This window comes from Rattus rattus, chromosome 15, assembly GCF_011064425.1.
Source record: "Rattus rattus isolate New Zealand chromosome 15, Rrattus_CSIRO_v1, whole genome shotgun sequence".
In the NCBI taxonomy this organism is placed as follows: Eukaryota; Metazoa; Chordata; class Mammalia; order Rodentia; family Muridae; genus Rattus; species Rattus rattus.
Genome location: NC_046168.1, coordinates 8,515,057 through 8,535,816, shown reverse-complemented (window position 1 = coordinate 8,535,816; position 20,760 = coordinate 8,515,057). Strand labels below are relative to the sequence as shown.

At 54.3% G+C, this 20,760-nt stretch overlaps 1 protein-coding gene across 4 annotated transcripts in view; it reads left to right on the top strand.

Annotated features, from left to right (window-relative positions):
* Nucleotides 1–18,106, top strand: part of Cxxc5 (CXXC finger protein 5) — a 31,170-nt gene extending 13,064 nt beyond the window's left edge. For 3 of the 4 annotated variants that reach the window (XM_032885646.1, XM_032885647.1, XM_032885645.1), the window contains 2 exons: nt 14,811–15,888; nt 17,076–18,098. In XM_032885646.1, the coding sequence (XP_032741537.1) occupies nt 14,971–15,888; nt 17,076–17,120 (963 nt within the window). In that variant the 5' untranslated portion in view covers nt 14,811–14,970 and the 3' untranslated portion in view covers nt 17,121–18,098. Of the gene's footprint in view, nt 1–14,810; nt 15,889–17,075 lie in introns of all 4 variants that reach the window. The other variant, XM_032885644.1, reaches the window with a different exon arrangement.
* Nucleotides 18,107–20,760: the final 2,654 nt, after the last annotated feature.

Sequence of the window (20,760 nt, the reverse complement as noted above, 5' to 3'; positions counted from 1 at the left end):
GCCCTCCCACACAGAACCAGAGACATACTGTTTCTCATACAGGAAGTGAGAGAAGTGAGCTGGGTGGGCACGGCCTTACAAGCAGGAGGGGTATTGACACCACTGGCCAGCACCTCTGTCACAGATCACTTAGGGTGCAGCAGGTTCCCACCTTCTGGTCTCCTCTGTATAAGATGGTCAGGGCGAAGGAGAGGGTTCCAGAGAGGCTGAGACACTCAGAAAACTAGACTCCTCCCTGAGCTGGGGACTCTGATTTTGGCTATTACCTGTTGTGTCGTGCCCAAGCTTTGTTTTGTTTTGGTTTGGTTTTTGTTGAGACAAAGCCTCACTGTATGTGTAGCCTTGGCTGCCTAGAACTCAAGTATGTAGACCAGGATGGCTCCAGACTCATAGAGATCTGCCTGCCTCTGCCTCCCAGATACCGATATCAAAGACGTGCACCACTATACCCCGCCTGCCAGGTTCTCTGTCATCATTTCTTGTCTATAAAACGAACCAAGTGCCATCTTGGTATTACAGTCGCACTGAGGAAAGTGATGAGGGCTGAGGGGTGCTCTCCAGCAGAGCCCATGCCTGGTACGTGTGAGTTTCTGGGTTTAGTCCCCATTGAGCCCTGTGGGCTAGTGCTGAACCCCTGTCTGCTCTACCAAAGCTAGATTCCCCTCCAGGGGTGTGGGGGACAGCACCCTCAAGAAGCATCCTTAATTAGGTCGTCATGGTCTGGAGCTGTTCTCAGATGCACGCAGAAGTGAGCAAGCTCAGCTGAGCGGCAGGAGAGAACAGGGTAGATTCAGAACAGAGGAACTTGGCGCCTCACATCCTGGAAGGAAAGACCCAGCCATAATAATTCCAGAGCTACTGACACAGTAGTGCCAACACGGGGTGGGCGTGGAAAGGGTAACCATATGTGTAGGTGGGCTCTTCCTGTGGTCAGAAGAGGCACGGGCCCATCTGGCTGATAAGCGACCTTCAGACCCAAACTCGCACGTATCTCCTGGGGTCTGCAGCTCAGTGAGTGGGGACTGCTGTGTATGGGGGTGGGAGGAGCAGAAGAGTAAGGGAGTGACAGCTTACAGGGAAACCAGGGCCTTGGACATCCAGTATCCATGGCCAGTATCACTTGATGCCAGTAAAAATAACAAGCTAGCCCTGTATCAAGAGCTTCAGGTGTTTGGTCTGCAGACCCCATGAATTGGAGTTGTTATGTGTTGTGATCCAGACTAGGCTTGAAGCTCAGCAGCTTGCTTGTCTGGGATCCCCTGGGTAGAACGGGGATAGGACCTGACTCCAAAGGCCAAGTGTACCCTTTAGCTGCCTGAACCTATGCTTTCCCAGGGCAGGGATGCTTCCCCACTTGCAGAATCTCAGGTAAGGAATGAGTAATGGTTGCTGTTGAGTCTGCTGGTCCTTTGGGCCTAAGGAGAGTTAGCACCCACGAGGATGCAACAAGGCTGTGGCAAGCCCTGGGAAATTTCAGCACCAGGCTCGAACCACCTAGGCACCTGCTTGAGGGTCTTTCCCCTCCCCCAGTTCCGTCTTGCTGCCTCTCTTTTCTCTGAGAAACCTCTTTAGAGAGAGGTTGGGAGGTCCCTTAAGCAAACATTTCCCTTTGGGTACACAAGGGCAGTCCTGAAAACGCCCCTGTCTCCCATCGCCCGGTTGGTTTGCCGCTTAACCAATCAGAGCCCCCAGTTCCACGTGGTCACGGGTGATCACTAAAGCTTCTTCAAGTTAGGTTGACTTGGCTGCAGGTTGGTCCCCCACCTCAGGTCATTTCCTCTTTTTGGTCAGAGTCCCTCTCAAATGACTGACTCCTCTCCTGGCCGTTTCAAAGCAGAAGGTAGATTCTCTCATAGGTCCTGTGCTAGCATTCAGTTGTTGCTGTCCCCATGCTAACGTGGAGACATGGGGCAGCAGGGTGGGCTGTAAAGTTGGACCAACCAACATTGATTAAAAAAAAAAAAAAAACCTTAAACCTTTGCTGCCCAAGCCTGAGTGACCTTGGCCACTCACTGCCCCTGTCTGAGCCTCAACATCTTTATCTATGAGGTGGAAGAACCGTGCCGCCCTTGTCTCTGGGCTGCTGTGAAGATCAAACGGGACCTTGTGAACAGTACCTAGCTAGACTTTCACAGATGATGGTAACCGTAAGCCCCTCCCCCAGCCCTGGCCTTCTGGTTTCCATCCCTCCAGCCTTGGTCAGGAGGATTCTGGGAAGGAGATGGTGCCAGTCTGCTAGCTCAGCCAGCTTGGCCACTGACCTTCAGAGCACCCAGGCTGTCAAGGCCGCCTGCCCGCCTGCAGGTCGGGTGGCGGGGAGCGCCAGGCAGCTCCTCGCCTGACGCCACCCGCCCCTGCTCCCACTCTCCTCTCTCCCTCTCTGCGCCTGTGTGTGAGCTAATTAATCTCAGCCCCTTTGGGAAATTAGACCGCAGCCGCGTTCTCAGCCTCATGGAGCCCGTGCTGCTACTGGGCCAAGACCTGCTATGTTTGGGGGCACTGAGATGTGTGTGTTGGTGGGATACCAAGAGCAGCAGCAAGGTGAGCTCAGCAGGACACAGAAGTCTCTGAGAACGCTTCAGTTTTGGGCTGAAGGGCTCTGGTCTTCATTCGTCTCTCCTCAAGACAGTTTCCATAAGGACGCTAGGCAAACTCCCAGTTAATAATGAAACCAAACCTCCTGTGTCCGTTTCAACTCCCAGGTTGTCACAGTCATCCCTCACCGTGCTCCACCTCAGTGTGGGGTCATCCCTCACTCTGTTCCACCTCAGTGTGGGGTCATCCCTCACCGAGCTCCACCTCAGTGTGGGGTCATCCATCCCTCACCGAGCTCCACCTCAGTGTGGGGTCATCCCTCACCGAGCTCCACCTCAGTGTGGGGTCATCCTTCACCATGCTCCACCTCAGTGTGGGGTCATCCCTCACCGTGCTCCACCTCAGTGTGGGTCATCTTATTGCTTACCCAGCTAGGAGGCTGATGGAGACAGATGTAATTATGGAATTTTGCTTGGGAAATTAATTTGAAAAAGTTAATTAATTGGCGGTTCCGGAGGTGGCAGGCTCCACGCCCAGCTGGCTTTGTTGACGTCAGTACTGACCCGCTGGAGACATGCAGCTTCCTGGGCAAGTGAGGAGAGGGGCCCCAGTGACCCCACTATACAGCTCTGGGACAGGTAGATGGGAACAGAAGGGCGCTCGTGCCTTGGCCCATGGTGGGCGTCTGGGCAGCAGAGTTTCTTAGCTAGGTCTATTGAGGATGACTTGCAGTCCTAAGAACTGGCCTCTTGTCTGAATGTTAGTGGCCATGGTCAGCTTCCCTAGTGTACTGATCTCAGTGCCACAGATGTCCAGTTCTTCAAAGAACATATCTTTTGAGTTTACACTTTTTCCAAGAGTGATGTGGTTGTGCCATTAAGCAACCCAGGTTGTTAAGCTGGTGCTACATTATGATGGGGCATTGGATAGCTTAGTCTTCCTCTCAGAGAATGGGCTCAGCAATGGATTCCTGCAGACACTGTCCATGGACCATAGTCACCCCCCTCCAGCCTGTCACCCCTGGTGCCATTTTACTCTCTCCTGCCATCCCAGCTTCTTGTCAGAAGACCTAGCTGAATGAGATAGGCTGGAAGCCCTGTGCAAGCCACGGTAGTAGAAATCTCTATCCAACTTCAGGTCTCCTGTGAGGCCGTTGACCACATGGGACTAAGTTCTAATGTCTGAGGAAATTTGGGTACTCTGTAAAGAGTGATCGGGGCTGGGGCATTTCCTCATTGCCCCAGACCATCACTGGGGTAAGGGGCATGGGCTCCATAGACCCGTGAGCCCCAAACTGCATAGTCTTGGGCAAGCCCCTCATCTTCCCTAAGCCTCGTTTCTTCATCTGGGAAATCTGAAACCCGTGGAAGGGTCTGGACAGCTGTAACCAACTGCAGTGTCTCCTATGCCTGACTGGTGGTCGGAGAGGGACTCTGGGGCTGTGCCGCCCAGCAGGGTCTGGAGGATACATGGTGTACAGTGCACGAGATATGTTTGTGAGGAACCTGAGACCAAGCATCTAGCTAGCAGGCCTGGACCTGGGGCAGAGTCTACAGTGTACTCCATCTCTAGAATTCCTGGGGGCCTATCAGGCCCTACTGTAGAAGTGGCTCAGTGGGAGGCACATATGCTGTGCTTCCAGAGGACCTGGGTTCAAGTCTCAGGGCCCTCATCAGGTAGCTAACCACCTCAGTAGATAACCTCAGTTCCAAGGGATCCAAAGCTTTTGGGCTCAACGGTCACGAGTGTGACACACTCTCACTCTCTCTCTCTCTCTCTCTCTCTCTCTCTCTCTCTCTCTCTCTCTCTTTAAAAAAATGTTAAAGACATATCAGGTGTAGTGCTTTAATTGGGAGGCAGGGGCAAGCAGCTCTGGGGTCTGCTTTTTAAGAAAAGAAAAGAAACAGTGTATTTAGTAGCAATTTGCATCTCAATGTCAGTCTGGTGTAACTTGTGGGTCTAAGTTTCTTGGAGATCTGACCCAGGGTTTGGGTTAAGTGGACCACATCCTCTCCCTGAGCATCCCATAGGCTAGCCAGAGGGAAGGAGAGCCTCACCATGGACCTCACTTGTTGAAGACCTGTTACTACCCTACCATGTTAGCTATGGGATGTGTTCACATGTTCTCTGGATGAACTGTTACATGTCTCTGTGTGTCCCTGAGACCAGGAGCTCCCAAAGGGTGGTGTCTATAGCATCTCAAAGCATCCGGTCTGGCCCAGAGTTATCACTCCATTAGGGACTTTAGGCTTCTCTATTCCCATTTTACAGGTAGGCCAAGGCCCTGCGAGTACAAGAACTCTTGAGACCTGAAAGCTCTGGGTGAGGGCTTCTAGCATTGAGGGTGGGGTGGGGCTCAGAAGGAGGGTCTTAACCTTGCTGGGCCTCGGTTCCTTTGAAAGCCGTGATCTTCAGTACTTCACAGTACCCTGTGGTGCTGGGGCAGTGAGTGGTTAAAAGAGCCTCTGCCGGTTCCGGTTAAAAGCGTCCTTAAGCGTTCACGGTTATTACCATTGATGCTGTAGGTTGTTATCTTGGTGTTATTCATGCTTCCTGGGTCTCCCAGCAGCTGCTGTGGCTGTGCCTAGACTCAGAGCCTGAGCCTGGTCCACCGAAGAGACGTTGCAGCTCCTAATTAAAACTCCAAAGAGACGGCCTGGGTGTTTAAATTTTGCTACAGGGTCCCACCCGCCAAGTACTTCCCCCAGTCCCTCTTCTCCACTGCAGTGGGTTCAGAGTTCTCTCCCAGTCTCAGGTAGAGGGACTGGCCCCAGGCAAAAGCCTCCCCAAATTTCCCCTGCCACTCCCTCCGCCTCCCAGACCTCTGGGGCCATGAATCATTTATGAGGCAAAAATGAAACCAATTAAGGACAAACTTTGAAAGCCTCTAATTGCCGCGCCTGGTGGCATGGAGGAGTGAGGGGCGGCAGTACTGCTCACTGCCGAGTCTCCTTGGCCCCAGCCCTCCTTCCCAGGCTTCCTGCCCGCTGCGTCTCGGGTGCGTCTCCGGGCGCCACCACCTCCTGGCCGCTCTCGGACGTGCCTGCGCTGCTCTGGGCAGCCGCCTGGCGCCCGCCCCGTCCTCCCAGTCCGACTAATTAGACCCGGTTCCCTCCTGCGCTGCCCGCTCCAGGCCCGAGGTGATGGCGGCTCAGCCTGCCCTTCTGGGGCATGTGCCCCAAAGCTGGCCGCCTTTCCCAGGCTGAACGGCAGCCCGCCTGGCTTATCCTAGACAAGCCTAGGGTGCCTGTGTCCTCGGAGCCTGGGGTCCACGTAGCTAGGCGAAGGGCTGGGCAGAGACTGATGAAAGGCGAGCTGGGGAGAGGAGGGAGACTGTTGAGCTTCAGGGGTGTTGCATTGGTGAGCAGGATACTCAATGCCTGTCAGAGACCGACAGAGCTGACCTTATGCAGATTCTTGGATTTGGCGATTCCAGCAGGTGGAGGTCAGAATCTGAACCCAGCAGGACCTGCCTCACTGCAGCGAACCAGAGGTGCCAGCCTTACGTCCTGTCCTGCTAGCTGTGCTGGGGGCCATGCAAGCCCTGGGCACTCCGGCACACTGTTTGCTCAAACAGAATTTCCGTGCTTGTGTTTTTCCATAATTATATTAGCAGGTGGGATTTTTCCTCGGGGAAGCACTTTGAGGGGGAGCGCTGTGGCTGTGTCCCCGCCTGCTCCAAGCGTGAGCTCACACTCAGCTCTGCCCGCCTGCCTGCCGGAATGATTTTTTAATTATGCAGCCAGTGCTCGGAATTGCTAATCCACCTCTAGCCCAGCGTCCCCTGCTGCAGCTCACACCCCAGCCCCTTGCTGCCATCCCCCCAAGGGGCAGTACCCAGCTATACACCCATCATTGCATACTGGGGGACACAACTGCTACAGCGAGGGAGCGAGGTCCAGAGTCGCGGGGGAGGCAGCCGAGCTGCTCTTTGTCTCCCATTCCAGCCCTATCCCAACCTTGCTTGCATTGGCCGGCTGTGTCTCTGGAAGAGGGTAGGGCAGTGATTGGTACCTATCCCCGAGAATGTGTCATCAACAGCAGGAAATGTTAGTCCATCCGTCCTGCTTCTGTGACCCCCGAGGACATGAGCATACAAGTACTATCTTTGTCCCTGTCAGACTCGACTTTGCTTCACTTCCACGCTCTCAGACACACAGCTAAGCTGCAGCACAATGGCCAACTCCATGCTGCTCACATTTGGTCACACCTGAGGGCTGGAGTACCCTCAGGAGGCCCTGTGGCTGGATCCCCTCCCAGTCACCTCCACACCCAGGGCTTTCTCCTTTCCCATCCCTGGTGGGGGTCTGCCTGTGGCTGGCCTGTAAGAGCCTCAATCGACCCTGGCCTGGGGAAGGGGGGGCAGGCTGCAGCACAGAGGCAGCGGGTGGCTGTAGCTCCTCTCCAGGCGCCCAGCTGTGGCATCTGTCAAGGTCAGATAGCGACTCCGGAACCAGCCAGCTTGGCCCCACGGCCCCTCTCGCCTCATTATTTTTGTGTTCTGGGGTTGCGACGCCACCTCCCTCCCTCCTTCCCTCCCACCCCTTCAGTCTCCTGCGTCTTGCCTGCCTCCCCCACGCCTCTGCAGGGAGGGCCTGCGGTCTAGGGGCTTTTGTTTTCCCGTCTTTACCACGCTAAGGCCAGGCAGGCTGGCGGCTAGATGCTGACCAGAGCTGTTAGACCTTGAACAGCAGACAGGTGCCTCACCCGTGGTTGGGATTCTCAGCTAAAACAGTGACTTGGCTTCTCAGAGGGACACACTGAACCTGGGTGCAGCCCAGCCCCCACCACACCGCAGGCACACCTGTGGGCAGCTTCCTGTTTCCACAAGGGCCCTGGCAGCTGGCACCAGTTCCCAACTGCACCATCCCCATCACACTCAGGCCCCGCCTGGGCTCACAGTGCACACACTGCTGTCTCACAGCTAAGGCAGGTTAACACGCGGGCCAGAAGAACCTGCAGACACTCAACCCACCATAGTTAATGCTCTACTTGCAAACCACACTAATGGCTGTGTATGTCCTGAGGTGTGGAAAGCACGCCCCTCCTCCTTGCACACTGGGAGCTTATATTTCAAATACCTCCACCTGTGTTGGTGCATAGCCATGTGTATAATAGCACTCTTCGTCCTCAAAGGTTGATGCCTTGGACTTCGTCTGCACCGGGCCACACCCACAGCCACCAGATGCAGGCCCCAAACCTATGTCTGACATGCTTCCCTTGGTAGATACTTAGTCCAGCTCCCCAGGACACAGATTCTGCTTCATACTCCCTTCCCAGGTACCTTATGTTTCTTAGTTACACACCCAAGGGGGCTTTTATCCCCTGAAATGCTGGGAAGAGGTGTCTGCTTGGTGTGCCCTGTCCAGAGTGTGGGAAAGGGTGGCTTAGCAGTCATGTTGCCTCACCCACCTGGCCCAAGAGCATCCTGGTGGAGTAGGATGGGGGTGGTTCCAGGTGGGTCATGACAACCTAGGTGCCACAGTTTCTGGTTAGGGTGTATAAATATGGGGGGTTGGGATGTGGGCCTGTTTTGAGATCCCCTAGAGTCTCCAGGGCAGCCACAGCCATCCACTCACTTCCTCCTCCAGCTGTGGACTGCTGTGGTTGTTACTGGGAGGGGGAGAACCTAGAGGCTTAGTGGTGACTGGACCCCCCCCCACCCCCAGGAAACTCAAAACCCTGGGCCAGCCGGGTGGCGGGTTGGGGCAGGCACAAAGAAGGCCTCTGTGCAGCCTAGCTGGGCTGCCCACAGGATTCTGGGGGAGGCAGCAAGAGCCGGTTTCCGTCCCCGTTCTGCTTCCTGCGGAGGCTGCCGGAATGCCCGGAGCTCTCTTGCCCAGCCAGGCTGGGCCACCCCACAGCCCCTTCCCCTGTCTTCCCCTGGGCTTGGTACAGTTGCAGACTTCTCAGCAGTAGTACTTGGTATGACGTCCCTAGAGCCACCAGAACAACCCTTGGGATCCGCCTTCTCCTCCTTAGCCAGGGTTAGAAGGCCAGGCCCTGGAGTCTGGGTTCAAACTGTGACTCTGTCACCTACTGACCTGGTGACCTCAGGCAGTTAGTTAGTTAAAAGGGCATCTTTTAGTTAAAAGGGAGTAGACAGAGTCCAGTAATAGGCTACAAGGCCTGGGTGTGGTGGCTCATGCCTTTTACCCCAGCTCTTGGGAAGCAGAGGCAGGCAGATATCTTGAGCTCCAGGAGAGACCGTGTTTCAAAATAGCTACAAGGAAAACAAAGTATAAGAAAAATGTTCGGCAGTGTCTGACTTGATGTCACATCCCCTTAGGCAACCAGAGCTAGAGGGCACCATATGTCTTCTTGCCCCTCAGTAGGCCAAATTCCATCTGTGGCCTTGCTCACCTGCAAATCCTGTGACTTGCACTGGCCTCCTGTCAGGCCTCTAGAGCTCTACCACTCTGGGTAGCTGGATGAGGAGTCACTTTTCCAAACTTTTTTTTTGTATCTGTCTTCTTCCCCTTTGAACCTAATTAAGAAGGGTACTAGCTGTTCTTGCAGTGGACCCAGGATTGCTTTCCAGTACATACATGGCAGTTTACAACTTCCTGTAACTCCTGTTCTGGGTGATACTGTGTTCTGGTCTCCTTGGTCACCAAACATGCACACAGCGTTTATACTTACATAGGTACTCATATAGCAAAACAGTCTTTGGGCATTTTCTATTTTACAAGTAGGAAACTGATGCTCTGTACAGGGAAAGGGCTAGTTCAAAGTTCATGGTGAGGGGCAGGCCAGGACAAAGCCACAATGCAGACCTTAAGACTCCAGTGCCTAGCTTTATTCTCTTGACAGTTTACCCCCCTCTAGCTCCTCGACTCAAATGTCTCTGAGCTACCTCTCGATGCCTGTTGTCTGTGATGAAACCCATCAGGATAGAGGCTAAGCAGGGATGCAAGCTATAGTCTCAGGTGGGTGTCTGCTCAAATAGCTTCACCCTGGGAAGCATTTAGTTCAAGATCCAGGGACACCCTCAGACTCATCGGAGCAGAGTATCAGTCTGTCCATCCTAGCCACAGAGCATTTTGCCTACTCTGCATAGGACAATACAGGACATACTCAGAAGGTGTCTATGAGGGAAGAGTATATGGGCTGACGCATACAGAAGAAAGGTCTCACTGTCCAGTTGAAAGCACGCCGCTAGCCAGGGATTCAGTGTGCAGTCCAAGAAGCTACTCAGTTTGGGGAAGAACAGAGGCCCAGGCTCCAAGTCTGGGTTAAGTCAGAGTGAACTTAGGAATATGACTGCAGCAGACCCAGAGTTTTGTTTTTAGTTTGTTTGCAGTGGAGAATCACCGTGTCACTATGTAGCCTTGGCTGCCCTGCAACTCTCTGTAGACCAGGCTCGCCCCAAACTTAGAGATCCATCTGCTTCTGTGTCCCAAGTAGTGGGATTAAAGGGGTGTACTGCCATACCCCTCTCCCTTTCTGTTATTAACTGTCTTGGAGTGTTACAACTGGAGGATCCCCCAGTGGTGTCAAGGGCATGTCTTACCCTGGCCAGTTGCTAGGTGCTTAGGGTTGCTATGGCTGTACAGGTCTGTCCCTCCATACTGCCTGTCAGGCTGCAGCTGCACGTCTTCCTTCCTCCATGTGTATCTCTTGGGCTCAGTATTACTCCTCAACCCTGGAGACTAGGCTAAATTATGGGGATCAGAGAGAGAAACCTCTCTTCTACATCAGTGGGTCAGTTCAGCTATGGAGCCTGTGGTCTGGACTGCCTACCAACTCGCTCTGTTTGTTGTCTGTCTGTCTGTCTGACCTCCGTATTCTTGCTCATCAGCACTGCTCCCCCCATACCCCAGGTAAGTAGATATAAGAAGCTCTAAGCCAGGGCGTACTCTAGCCCACTCAAGCCATGCTGAGTTCTGCTTGGCCGTTGGAGTTAGTTCAGGAAGCCTCCCACCTTTTATAAGCAGGATGGACCTAGAAGGTTATTAAAGCCAGTGCAGCAGATGGGGCATAATGCCCAGAGCAAACCTGTCCTTGGACAGAATTCTAAAAATGCACTTAAAAATCACTGAGCTAGGATGAGTGTGGTGGTGCACGCCTTTAATCCCAGCACTCGGGAGGCAGAGGCAGGGGGTTCTCTGTGAATTTGAGGCCAGCCTGGCCTACAAAGCAAGTTCCAGGACAGCCAGGGCTACACAGGGAAAAGAAACCCTATCTCAAAAAACCAAAAAGAAAAAAAAAAATATTGAACTAGGGCCAGGAATGGTAGCCAACACCCATAACCCCAGTATTTAGGAGGCTAAGGTTGCTGCCCCCTCCCCCCAACACACACACCTAAGAAAAAGCACTGGATCGTATTGTAATGTCCTGTCCTTGACCTCAAGACTGTGATTGTGACCCGGCAAAGGTCATCCATACCTGGTGTGTCCTGGTAATGACTCCCTATCCTTTACCTGACAGCCTCTTCCTCCAAGAAGGCACCCAGCCTCACTGGTGACCTTCCACCAGCCCAGGTCTGAGACACTCGTGCAGGGAGGGTGTGTGGACGTCCTCCTTGCCCCTCCCGCCATAGTAACACAGGGCATTAGGAGGAAGAGGAGTACTGCTAAACGTTTAGATCGAGCTGTAGGCCTCCTAGGAACACAGAGCACCAGTCCCTCCCAGGACATAAGCTCCTCCCCCATGCAGTCAGGCTTTTCTGTGGCTGAGGGTGGGGTGAGGCCATCACCACTACCTCCGGTGACCTCATTGCCAGCTGGCATTATGATGTCACTGGCCTAGCATTCTGAGTTCCTGCATGTGTATCTCTAAGCCTCCAGGTGGGGCACTCCCCTGGGGGCCCGTGACAGCTCACCCCTGACCAGGAAGAAGTGACAGGCATGGTAACAATTTGGTGGGCGGGCAGTAGGATAACTGGGCCACTCTGCCTTGGGCTATTCTGTCAGTTGCCCAAGTAGAACAAAGACAGTCATAGAGCGGGTGACCAACACTTAGCTCTGGGTTCAAGTTCTACCGCTGTTGACATTAGGCTGACAGCTTGAACTTTTGTGAACCATAGTTTCTTTATTTCTGAAACTGATTAAAACTTCCTGTGTCTTGGGTACCATCTTAACCTGGGAAGCTACATATACCACAGCACAATAGGTGCTCGATAAATGTGAACCCCTTTGGAAGGGCTCTTAGTTAAATGTTAGTTCAGGTACTGGTTTGAAGAGAGCAAAGTCTGCTTTGGGGGGGAGTAGAGGCTGAAGTAGCCCCCACTGCTATCAGGTCACATGACTTTCCGTCTTCCCAACAGCCAGGGTAGGACTCTGAGGCTCGGGTCTGGGACACGAACTGTGTCCCCATCCCTCCCTCCATCAATTCTCCCCCAGCTTACGTTAGACTCTTAGGCTCCTGCCTCTGTGGACATCTCCAGCTTCTTTCTCTTGGTTCTGTCCTTCCGTGCCAGGTCCCCTATGTCCCCTCTGACCTCTAACCATGATTCTGCTTCATCTCACCAGGTCCCGTTGTCTCTGACCCGTTCCTGAGTTCTGTGTCAACATTCTCTGTCCCTAACACCTGTCTCTCCCTCGCCCCCACCCCCACCCCCCAGCTCTTGGGGACCAGTTCCTTCATCCCTGGGCCCTATCCCCACCCGCAGGCCGCCGGGCTCCTGCATGGACAAAGGGGTCCTTTGTGGGCTGACCGCGGCTGGCGGGGCGGCGGGACGCTGGCTCCGCATTGCTGATGAAACGGAGCCCTTTGTTGTCCCTCCTCAGGCGCAGTATTTCTTTTTGGGGGCTGGATGCGTTCCTGGCAGGGCTGATGATGGATGTGCGTGCCCGCCGCTGCCGCCTGCCTACCCACCAGCTTTCCCTCCCGCTCACTCCCGCTCCGCTTCAACGCAGCCCGGCTCTTCCCCTGCTGCCTGGGTATTGCCAGGCCCTTCTTGGCCTTGGAGGGGTTGTGTGTGCCCTGCTGGGGCCTAGGAAAATGTCACCTCTTTGTTCTCTCCTTCTGTGAACAGGTTAGATGGAGCCTATAGTTGTTAGGGACCAGGGAGGGCATCAGCCTTTCCCTAGGTCTGAAGGGGATGACACAGCCACAAAGGCAGGGTTGGAAGAAGACTGGGAGCTGCTAGGCCTAGGTCATGAAGATTGGCTTCGCATATTTGCTGCCTGGGCTTGAGGACTGTTAGCCCTGTGGCCAGTCCCACTGTGTATCCATCCTCCCTTACCTTCCAGGGCTAACAAGCCAGTGCTCTTCCTGCAGCACCTGTTCAGTGACATATCACGTTCCCTATCCCAGGCTCAGTGTGCTCTAGGACTTGGGGACTGAGACCACGTAGGCCCTGGGAGAACCAACGTGAGAGATGAGAGATTCTAGGAGGGACCACAGATGAATAGCACACAAGGTCTGTTCTCAACATAGACTGGGATGGAGACAAAAGCAGGCGCTTGCCCCGAACCACGCCGCTTACTGCGTTGAAGGGAGCTGACTTCTAATTGACCTGCCCGCCCTGCACGCAGAGCTGGCTCCTGGAGCTGGGGGTGGGGGGGAAGGGGGGAGCGAGCTTGAGCAAGCAAGAGCAGCGTTAATGCGACTATCGATTTCTGCCACCAGCCAGCAGGCCTTAGAGGCGGGGACACATGGGCTTTTGCTCCTGTCGCCCCAGCCCGCAGACCTCTTCCTTCTTCCCTGTCTCTGTAGTTGGGGGTGCTGGGTTGTGGCCCTGGGCAAGGAAGTTGAGCTCAATGAGCAGGAGGTAGAAGGGGTGCTTGGTGTTTTCTGACCCTCGTCTCTTAGCACACCCAGGGTCACTGGTGCCAAGAGGGATCCCTGGTCTCCGAGGAAGAGGGTCTGGAAAGGTGGTCTAGGCTGGCCTGTTGGGGGTGAGATAGTACAAAATCCTCAGACAGAATGATCCCCTTCCTGTTATGGCCTGACCTCTGACCCCCAGCCATGTCTGAGTGCTTCCCATCATGCTTGGTTCTTCCTCATCTAGGCGCCCTGGGTGAATGCACATCCATGGAGAGGTGAGAGCCAACAGACAGAGTGAGGCTACAGGTTGCCCCCCGCTCCACCCCACGCCTGAGCATTTCAGTTGGCTGCTCTAACCACTTTCTGTCCTAGAGCAGAGGGCCTTATGGGTTACAGGGTTCACCCCTTTGTAAATGCAGAGTCGGACTGTCTGGCCTCTGGTACAGGCCCAGTATCCAGGGCAGCCTGGTGGGTGTGATGGGGTTGCACAGGGACAAAGATCTGATGTGTTCCTAACACTCGAGCCCAGGGCAGGGCGGGGTCCACCAGATGTTCGGCTGCCCCTTGAGCCACTAGCAGCTGCTCAGGGGTTGGGCCTTGTGCTCTCTCTCACTCCTGTCCTTGGGGATGCTAGAGGGCCAAGGCTGATAGGAAATTGCTACCCGCTCCATCTGGACCTGTGAGAAGAGGGCTGGCCACTCGTGTGCCCTGCTTAATGCTTGTGTTTAGAAGCCCCCTGTCGTGGGGAAGGCCCAGGCCTCGGAACTCTGGATGTGGCCAGAAGACAAGCTCTTGGTTGCCTCCCCCCACTCTCCATCCCAGCCCTCACTGTGACCTCTGCTCTGCACCCTCCTTCCATCTGAAAGCCAGGAACAGCAGAGACCACACCGAAACCAGAGCAGGGTCTGAGATGATGGCTGTGGTTTCGGGACGGAGGGAGGTGTGCATGGAATACATGTATGTCTTCCCACTCTCGCAGAAGTGCTTCAGGCCGAGAGCCCCTGCTTCCTTTCCATAAATGAGGGTGCTGTACTCCATCAGGCTGGATTACCAAGCAGCCCGATTCCTTTACCCGCTGTCTCCAAACAAGCATCCAGGGGCTGCAGTTTGGGTGTTGTGGTCTCTATCCTACACCTCTCCTTAGACGGGTCGGACTAGAGGTCGTGAATCCACAGGGTTGGTTGGTTAGATCTCCAGATCTCCTGCCCCACCGAGGACAGGGGATCCTGTGCTCATCAGTTAGGTCTTCCAGATCTACATGGGGCAGATTTGGGCTGGGACCACCTGGTCTAAAACCTCCCTGTGCCTCTCGGTGGCTATGTGTCTTTGAGCTAGTAACTCTCATAATAAACCTTGCTCTCCCTGGCTAAGAAATAGAGGATTACCACCTACTGCTCCCTAAGGTTCTTCAGGGTCTTAAGTGAGATAATACAAATAAATTCTCCACCAAGATAGGCTTGGCGCCTAATGCCTCATCAGACTTCTGGTCGTTACCATGGCAGTACGGGTGGTGATGCTGAAGGAGGAGGGTTTACTGACCTTGTCCCCACCTTTCCCAACAGAGTAAAGACGATTCCACGTGGACACCTGACCATGCGCCTACCCTGAGTGAGGCCCTCCAGGCATCTGTATTGTGGGCAGCCGGGCTACACGCTCAACTCTGAGCCCCCAGCAGCAGTTTGCAGGCTCTCCCAGCAGCGGGGTCTGGGCCTCGGCCCCACCATGTCGAGCCTCGGCGGTGGCTCCCAGGACGCCGGTGGCAGTAGCAGCAGCAGCAGCAGTAACACCAATAGCAGCAGTGGCAGTGGCCAAAAGGCAGGAGGAACAGACAAAAGTGCCACGGTGGCTGCCACGGCACCGGCCTCCGTGGCAGACGATGCCCCGCCCCCTGAGCGTCGGAACAAGAGTGGAATCATCAGTGAACCCCTCAACAAGAGCCTGCGTCGCTCCCGCCCACTCTCCCACTACTCCTCCTTTGGTAGCAGTGGTGGCGCCGGAAGCATGATGGGAGGGGAGTCTGCTGACAAGGCTGCCGCAGCCGCAGCCGCAGCCTCCCTATTGGCCAACGGTCATGACCTGGCTGCGGCCATGGCGGTGGACAAAAGCAACCCTACCTCAAAGCACAAAAGTGGTGCTGTGGCCAGCCTGCTAAGCAAGGCAGAGCGGGCCACAGAGCTGGCAGCCGAGGGACAGCTGACGCTGCAGCAGTTCGCACAGTCCACGGAGATGCTAAAGCGCGTGGTGCAGGAACACCTGCCACTGATGAGCGAGGCGGGTGCCGGCCTGCCCGACATGGAGGCTGTGGCCGGCGCCGAAGCCCTCAATGGCCAGTCCGACTTCCCTTACCTGGGCGCTTTCCCTATCAATCCAGGCCTCTTCATCATGACCCCAGCCGGTGTGTTCCTGGCTGAGAGTGCGCTGCACATGGCCGGCCTGGCCGAGTACCCCATGCAGGGAGAGCTGGCTTCTGCCATCAGCTCGGGCAAGAAGAAGCGGAAACGCTGCGGCATGTGTGCGCCCTGCCGGCGGCGCATCAACTGCGAGCAGTGCAGCAGTTGTAGGAACCGAAAGACTGGCCATCAGATTTGCAAATTCAGAAAGTGTGAAGAACTCAAAAAGAAGCCTTCCGCTGCTCTGGAGGTAACAGCACCGTAGAGGGAGGTGTGCGGGCTCTCCCATCTGTCTGGCGGTCCATACCTACCCCTGAGTCCTGGAGCCCACCTTTCCTGCCTGCAAGTGTGGGGGATACCCAGCCCCTAGGGCCTGGAGGTCTGGCTGCAAGATACCTGTTCACTGCCCTAAAAGTCAGAGCCACATCCTGAGATGCCAGCAAGCCATGGTTTGCAGGTAGGGGCCTGGCGTTCCCAGTGAGGCCCTGGGACTCTGATGCCCCTCCTAGGGCCTGTGTCAGATATCTCCACATAGGTACCAAGTTTCTATCTCCTAGACATGTCCTAAAGCATCTAGTCTGTAACCTAAGACTGGTTTTGTCCCTAGCCCCATCTGAGGGGTTTTATCTATGGACCCTGTGGCCTTGAGAAAGAGTCATGTGTTGTTAAACTCCCAACCCCACCCTGCCCCCACCCCCAACCAAAGCTCCCCAAGATAGCGCAGTCTCGGTGCTGGCTGCCCTGCCTGCAGGTGGGAAGAGGCAGCTCATTCATAACTGAGCTCGGTGTACCTGCAGGGATCGCCTGCCCTTGTAGCAAGCAGAGCCTGGCTCTGTGTCCCAGCTGGGGTAAACTAGCTGAGTTCACAAGCAGCTTTGCAAGTTGCCATTCCTGCCCACCAGTCTCCACTCCTCTTGCAAGTAGGCCTGACTCCATAATGGTTGGAACGGCATCCTAGTCAAGGCCTTTTGGCCACCTTTCTGACCGCAGCCTCTCGTGTGTCTTGCTTACCTACCAGCACACCGGGGCACCCACTCCAGTGCGGACACCCATGTGGACACCCGCCCTGTAGGCATCCCCTCATCATAGACTTGGCTGCTTTCCCGTCACATGCACAGAGCAGTGCTCACACTCACTTGGCAGACTGCAGCTGTGGCCCCAGGTAGACTACAGCCACCTGGTGCTAGGTGCCTTTGGGCACCTGAGTGGCTCAGGAGGCCTCTGGGTGCTCTGGGCCTTTGGGTAGCCCAGCGGGTCATGGCTTCTTCTTTGGCCAACCTGGCCTGGCCAAGATGACAGGAACTCATCCGGGTAACTGGCCATTCGTTCTCCATGCCCGTTCCTCCGTCATTGAGCCGGCCACGGGGAGCATCTTGCACCAGGCCCACCGGGACCCTGACTGAACTCTCTCCTTGTTTTTGTCTCCCGCCCCGCCAGAAGGTGATGCTTCCGTCGGGAGCTGCCTTCCGGTGGTTTCAGTGATTTCAGTGACGGCCGGGAACCCAAAGCTGCCCTCTCCGTGCAATGTCACAGCCCGCGTGGTCTCCGGCAAGGGATTCGGGCGAAGACAAACGGATGCACCCGTCTTTAGAACCAAAAATATTCTCTCACAGATTTCATTCCTGTTTTTATATATATATATTTTTTGTTGTCGTTTTAACATCTCCACGTCCCTAGTATAAAAAGAAAAAGAAAAAAAATTTAACTGCTTTTTCAGAAGAACATCAACAAACAACAAGAGAGGTAAAGACGAATCTATAAAGTACCGAGACTTCCTGGGCAAAGAATGGACAATCAGTCTCCTTCCTGTGTCAATGTCAATGTTGTCTGTGCGGGAGATGCTGTTTTTGTGTAGAGAATGTAAATTTTCTGTAACCTTTTGCAATCTAGTTACTAATAAGCACTACTGTAATTTAGCACAGTTTTAACTCCACTCTCATTTTAAACTTCCTTTGATTCTTTCCAACCATGAAATAGTGCATAGTTTGCCTGGAGAATCCACTCACGTTTATAAAGGAAATGTTGATCGCACCGTGTAGAAGCCCCTCTGTATCCGTCCACGTGTGCAGAGCGGCCAGAGCCCACTGGGACTGGGAGTTCCTGACCCAGGCCCGACCATGTCGCACCCATCGTCCCCTTACTGGGACGCCCCTGCCCCAACAGTGACGGATTTTTGGAGAGATGAAAATTCTATTCATTTGTTGATCCGCTGAGATCTGGGAAGCCCACATCTCAGTATTTCTGATCCTGGCTACTTCCCCTAGAAAAAATGAGCCCTCTTTTTCCAGCCTTGCTCACAGCAGCAGAAGAAAGGGCTTCTTTGCGTGGTCCCCTGCTGGTAGGGGTGGGTGCCCAGGGGCCCCCTGCCCGTGGCCAGCTCCCTGCTGAGGAACATGCTGTTTGTATTGTTTTAGGAGACCAGGCTGTTTTGTGAATAAAACTGAATGCATGTTTGTGTCATGATAACACTACTGGCTTCTTGCTCTTGGGTTTTGGAGGGCTGGCTTGGGACTAGGGCTGGGCTGGGGAGAGAGTCTCTCGGAAAGGAAGAGCCTTTGGGCCCAGGAGGTACAGAGTTCCTCCCGGAGCAATTTTCCCCTGGGTTTCTGGACTGCAGCAGGGCCCTCTGTATGTTCTGGTCTCGGACCCCTTCCATTCCAGCCCAGTTTTAAGAAGTGCACTGCCTGCTCTGACCTCCAGAGGGTTTTAGAAGAGGTGGTCTAGAACCTCAGGAGTCAGCTGTCTGGGGAAATCCTTACAAAGCCCCATGGTCTTTGCCAGCCAGGGTGACTTTAACAGAGGTATATGATTTGAACGCTGCTTTGCACACAACCTGAACGATAAGGCCTAGCCAACCACGGAGGAGTGCTCTTCCCCATACCCTCATCCGCTCTGAGCCTGGCAGAGATGGAAGCTAGACTTGCAGAAGGACTTCCTGACACGGTTTCAGGTGCGTGAGGGCTTTCAGAACAAAGGAAGGTGGGGCTTCTGAAGCGGAGTGAGTGGTGAGGTGGGGGAGATGGGCTGTCCGCTATTGTTCCTGGAAGGGGAAAGCAGGGAGGAGGGATTCTGACCCCAACCCTTTCCCTGTGTCACAGGCTCCCTTGGAGCACCAAGGGCTCCGCAGCCTGGCCTGGCACAGCAGGGGTAGGCAGGGGCGGGGGAGGTAGCTTTCAACTCCATCCCTGCCTGGGAAAATTCCCTTTCATGTGGCTGCCTGTGATCTCTCCAGGCGGCTCTGCAAAAGGGGGGTGTCCAGCAGGGAGCAGGGGGAGGTGTTACAGCTGGGGGCACCCTCACTCCAGCACGAGGCAAACTGCAGCACCTCCAGAACCTCGGGGGAAGGGAGGGCTCAGGAGGGAGTGGGGAGCCTGGCCAGCAGGGGGCACTGGGCTAGAGGCCTTGCTGGCAGCACACAGACTGCAGATGGCCTAGGCCGGCCCTCTGGCACATCTCCAGGTGTGGGGTGGGTGGCTCTGGTGCCAGCCTTAATGGGAAGGGATGTTGTGACTCAGTTGGCCTGAGCCCACCCCACAGTGCAGAAACCCAAGGTTCAAAGCCCCTCACTTCCAGTCACTGCCTCTTGATGTACCCGAGGGCATAGTGCAAGTGGACTCTAGCTAATGTTTCCGAAGGAAGCAGAGGGAAGGGATTGCTTTGCCCTGGAAAGTGATACTCTCCCAGAAAATGGTTAAGGAGGAACCACCGTCCTGAAGGTGGAGCTTGGTTCTTACTGAGCAGTGAGTGGTCAATGGCAACTTATTTTAAAACCATTCACAGGGCTGAAGAGATGACTCACTGGTTAAGAGTACTTGCTGCTCTTGCAAAGGACTAGAGTCTGTTTCCCAGCATGTGCCGCTCGCAGCCACCTGTAACTCTAGCTCTCCGGGATCCAACACCCTCTTCTGGCCTCTTCAGTCACCAGCACATAAGCACACACATACACGTAGGTTAAGAAAAAATATATTTGGGCCAGCTCTGGTGACACAGACCGACCTGTAACCCCAGCTGTGAAGGCTGAGACAGAAGGACAGCCCTGTCTGAAATAGAACAACCTGATAAAGTGGTTACATCCCCTGATCCCAGCACTCGGGGGATGGGGAAACCAAACGCTTTCGTGAGTGTGAAGTTATCCTGAGCTACATCAGGCACTGGCTCAAAAAAGGGGGGGGGGGCTTATGGTGGGATGTGCCTTTAATTCCAGGACTCAGGAGGTAGAGAGGAAAATAGATCTCTTATGAGGCCGAGGACAACCTGGTCTACACAGTTCCTGGACTCCCATGGCTGTGTAGGAAGACCTTGTCTCAAAACGAAGATTTTGAATGTGTGCTTTCCCCGATTGAACAGCCCACTCCCACTCTTCGGAACGTCCATTGAACTTCACTGTATATGTATGTATGTGAGTGTTTTGCCCCAATGTAGTCTGTGCTCCACATGGGGGCCCAGTACCTGTAGAGGTCAAAAAATGTCAGATGCCCTGGGACCTGTTATAGACAGAAGCCGTCTTATGGATGCGGAAAATTGAACTCTCCCCTAGAAGAGCAGTGTTTGTAACTGCAGAGCCACCTTCCCTAGCCCCACAGTGGACATTTCTTTAAAATAAAGTAATTCGGGGTTGGGGATTTAGCTCAGTGGTAGAGCGCTTGCCTAGGAAGCGCAAGGCCCTGGGTTCGGTCCCCAGCTCCGAAAAAAAGAACCAAAAAAATAAAATAAAATAAAATAAAATAAAGTAATTCACCAGACCCCTCCAAAAGGCCTTTAAGGGTGGGCCTGACCTTAGCATTCTCCCTAAGACTTTTTCTGCCGTATAAACCACCTCTACCGTATGGTCCTGACCCTCGCTAGATGGCCTATTAACCTACTTCTTGGCTATCTGGTTTAAAGGTCTCAAACTCCAGAAACCTAGTCTGTCTTTACAGATCTTTGAATCCTCATATTGTGACCAGTCTTTTCTCCTGTCCCTTTATCTCTGCTTTAGACCTCTCTCCTGCTGACAAAGGATACTCTTGGAGGAGTGGGGATGGTTCATTCCCTCCCTTGTCAGGATGGGAAGTGTGGCCTCCTGGGTTAGGAGCCTTCACCCCAGCATCCTATATCCCTACTAACAATCGAATGAAATTTG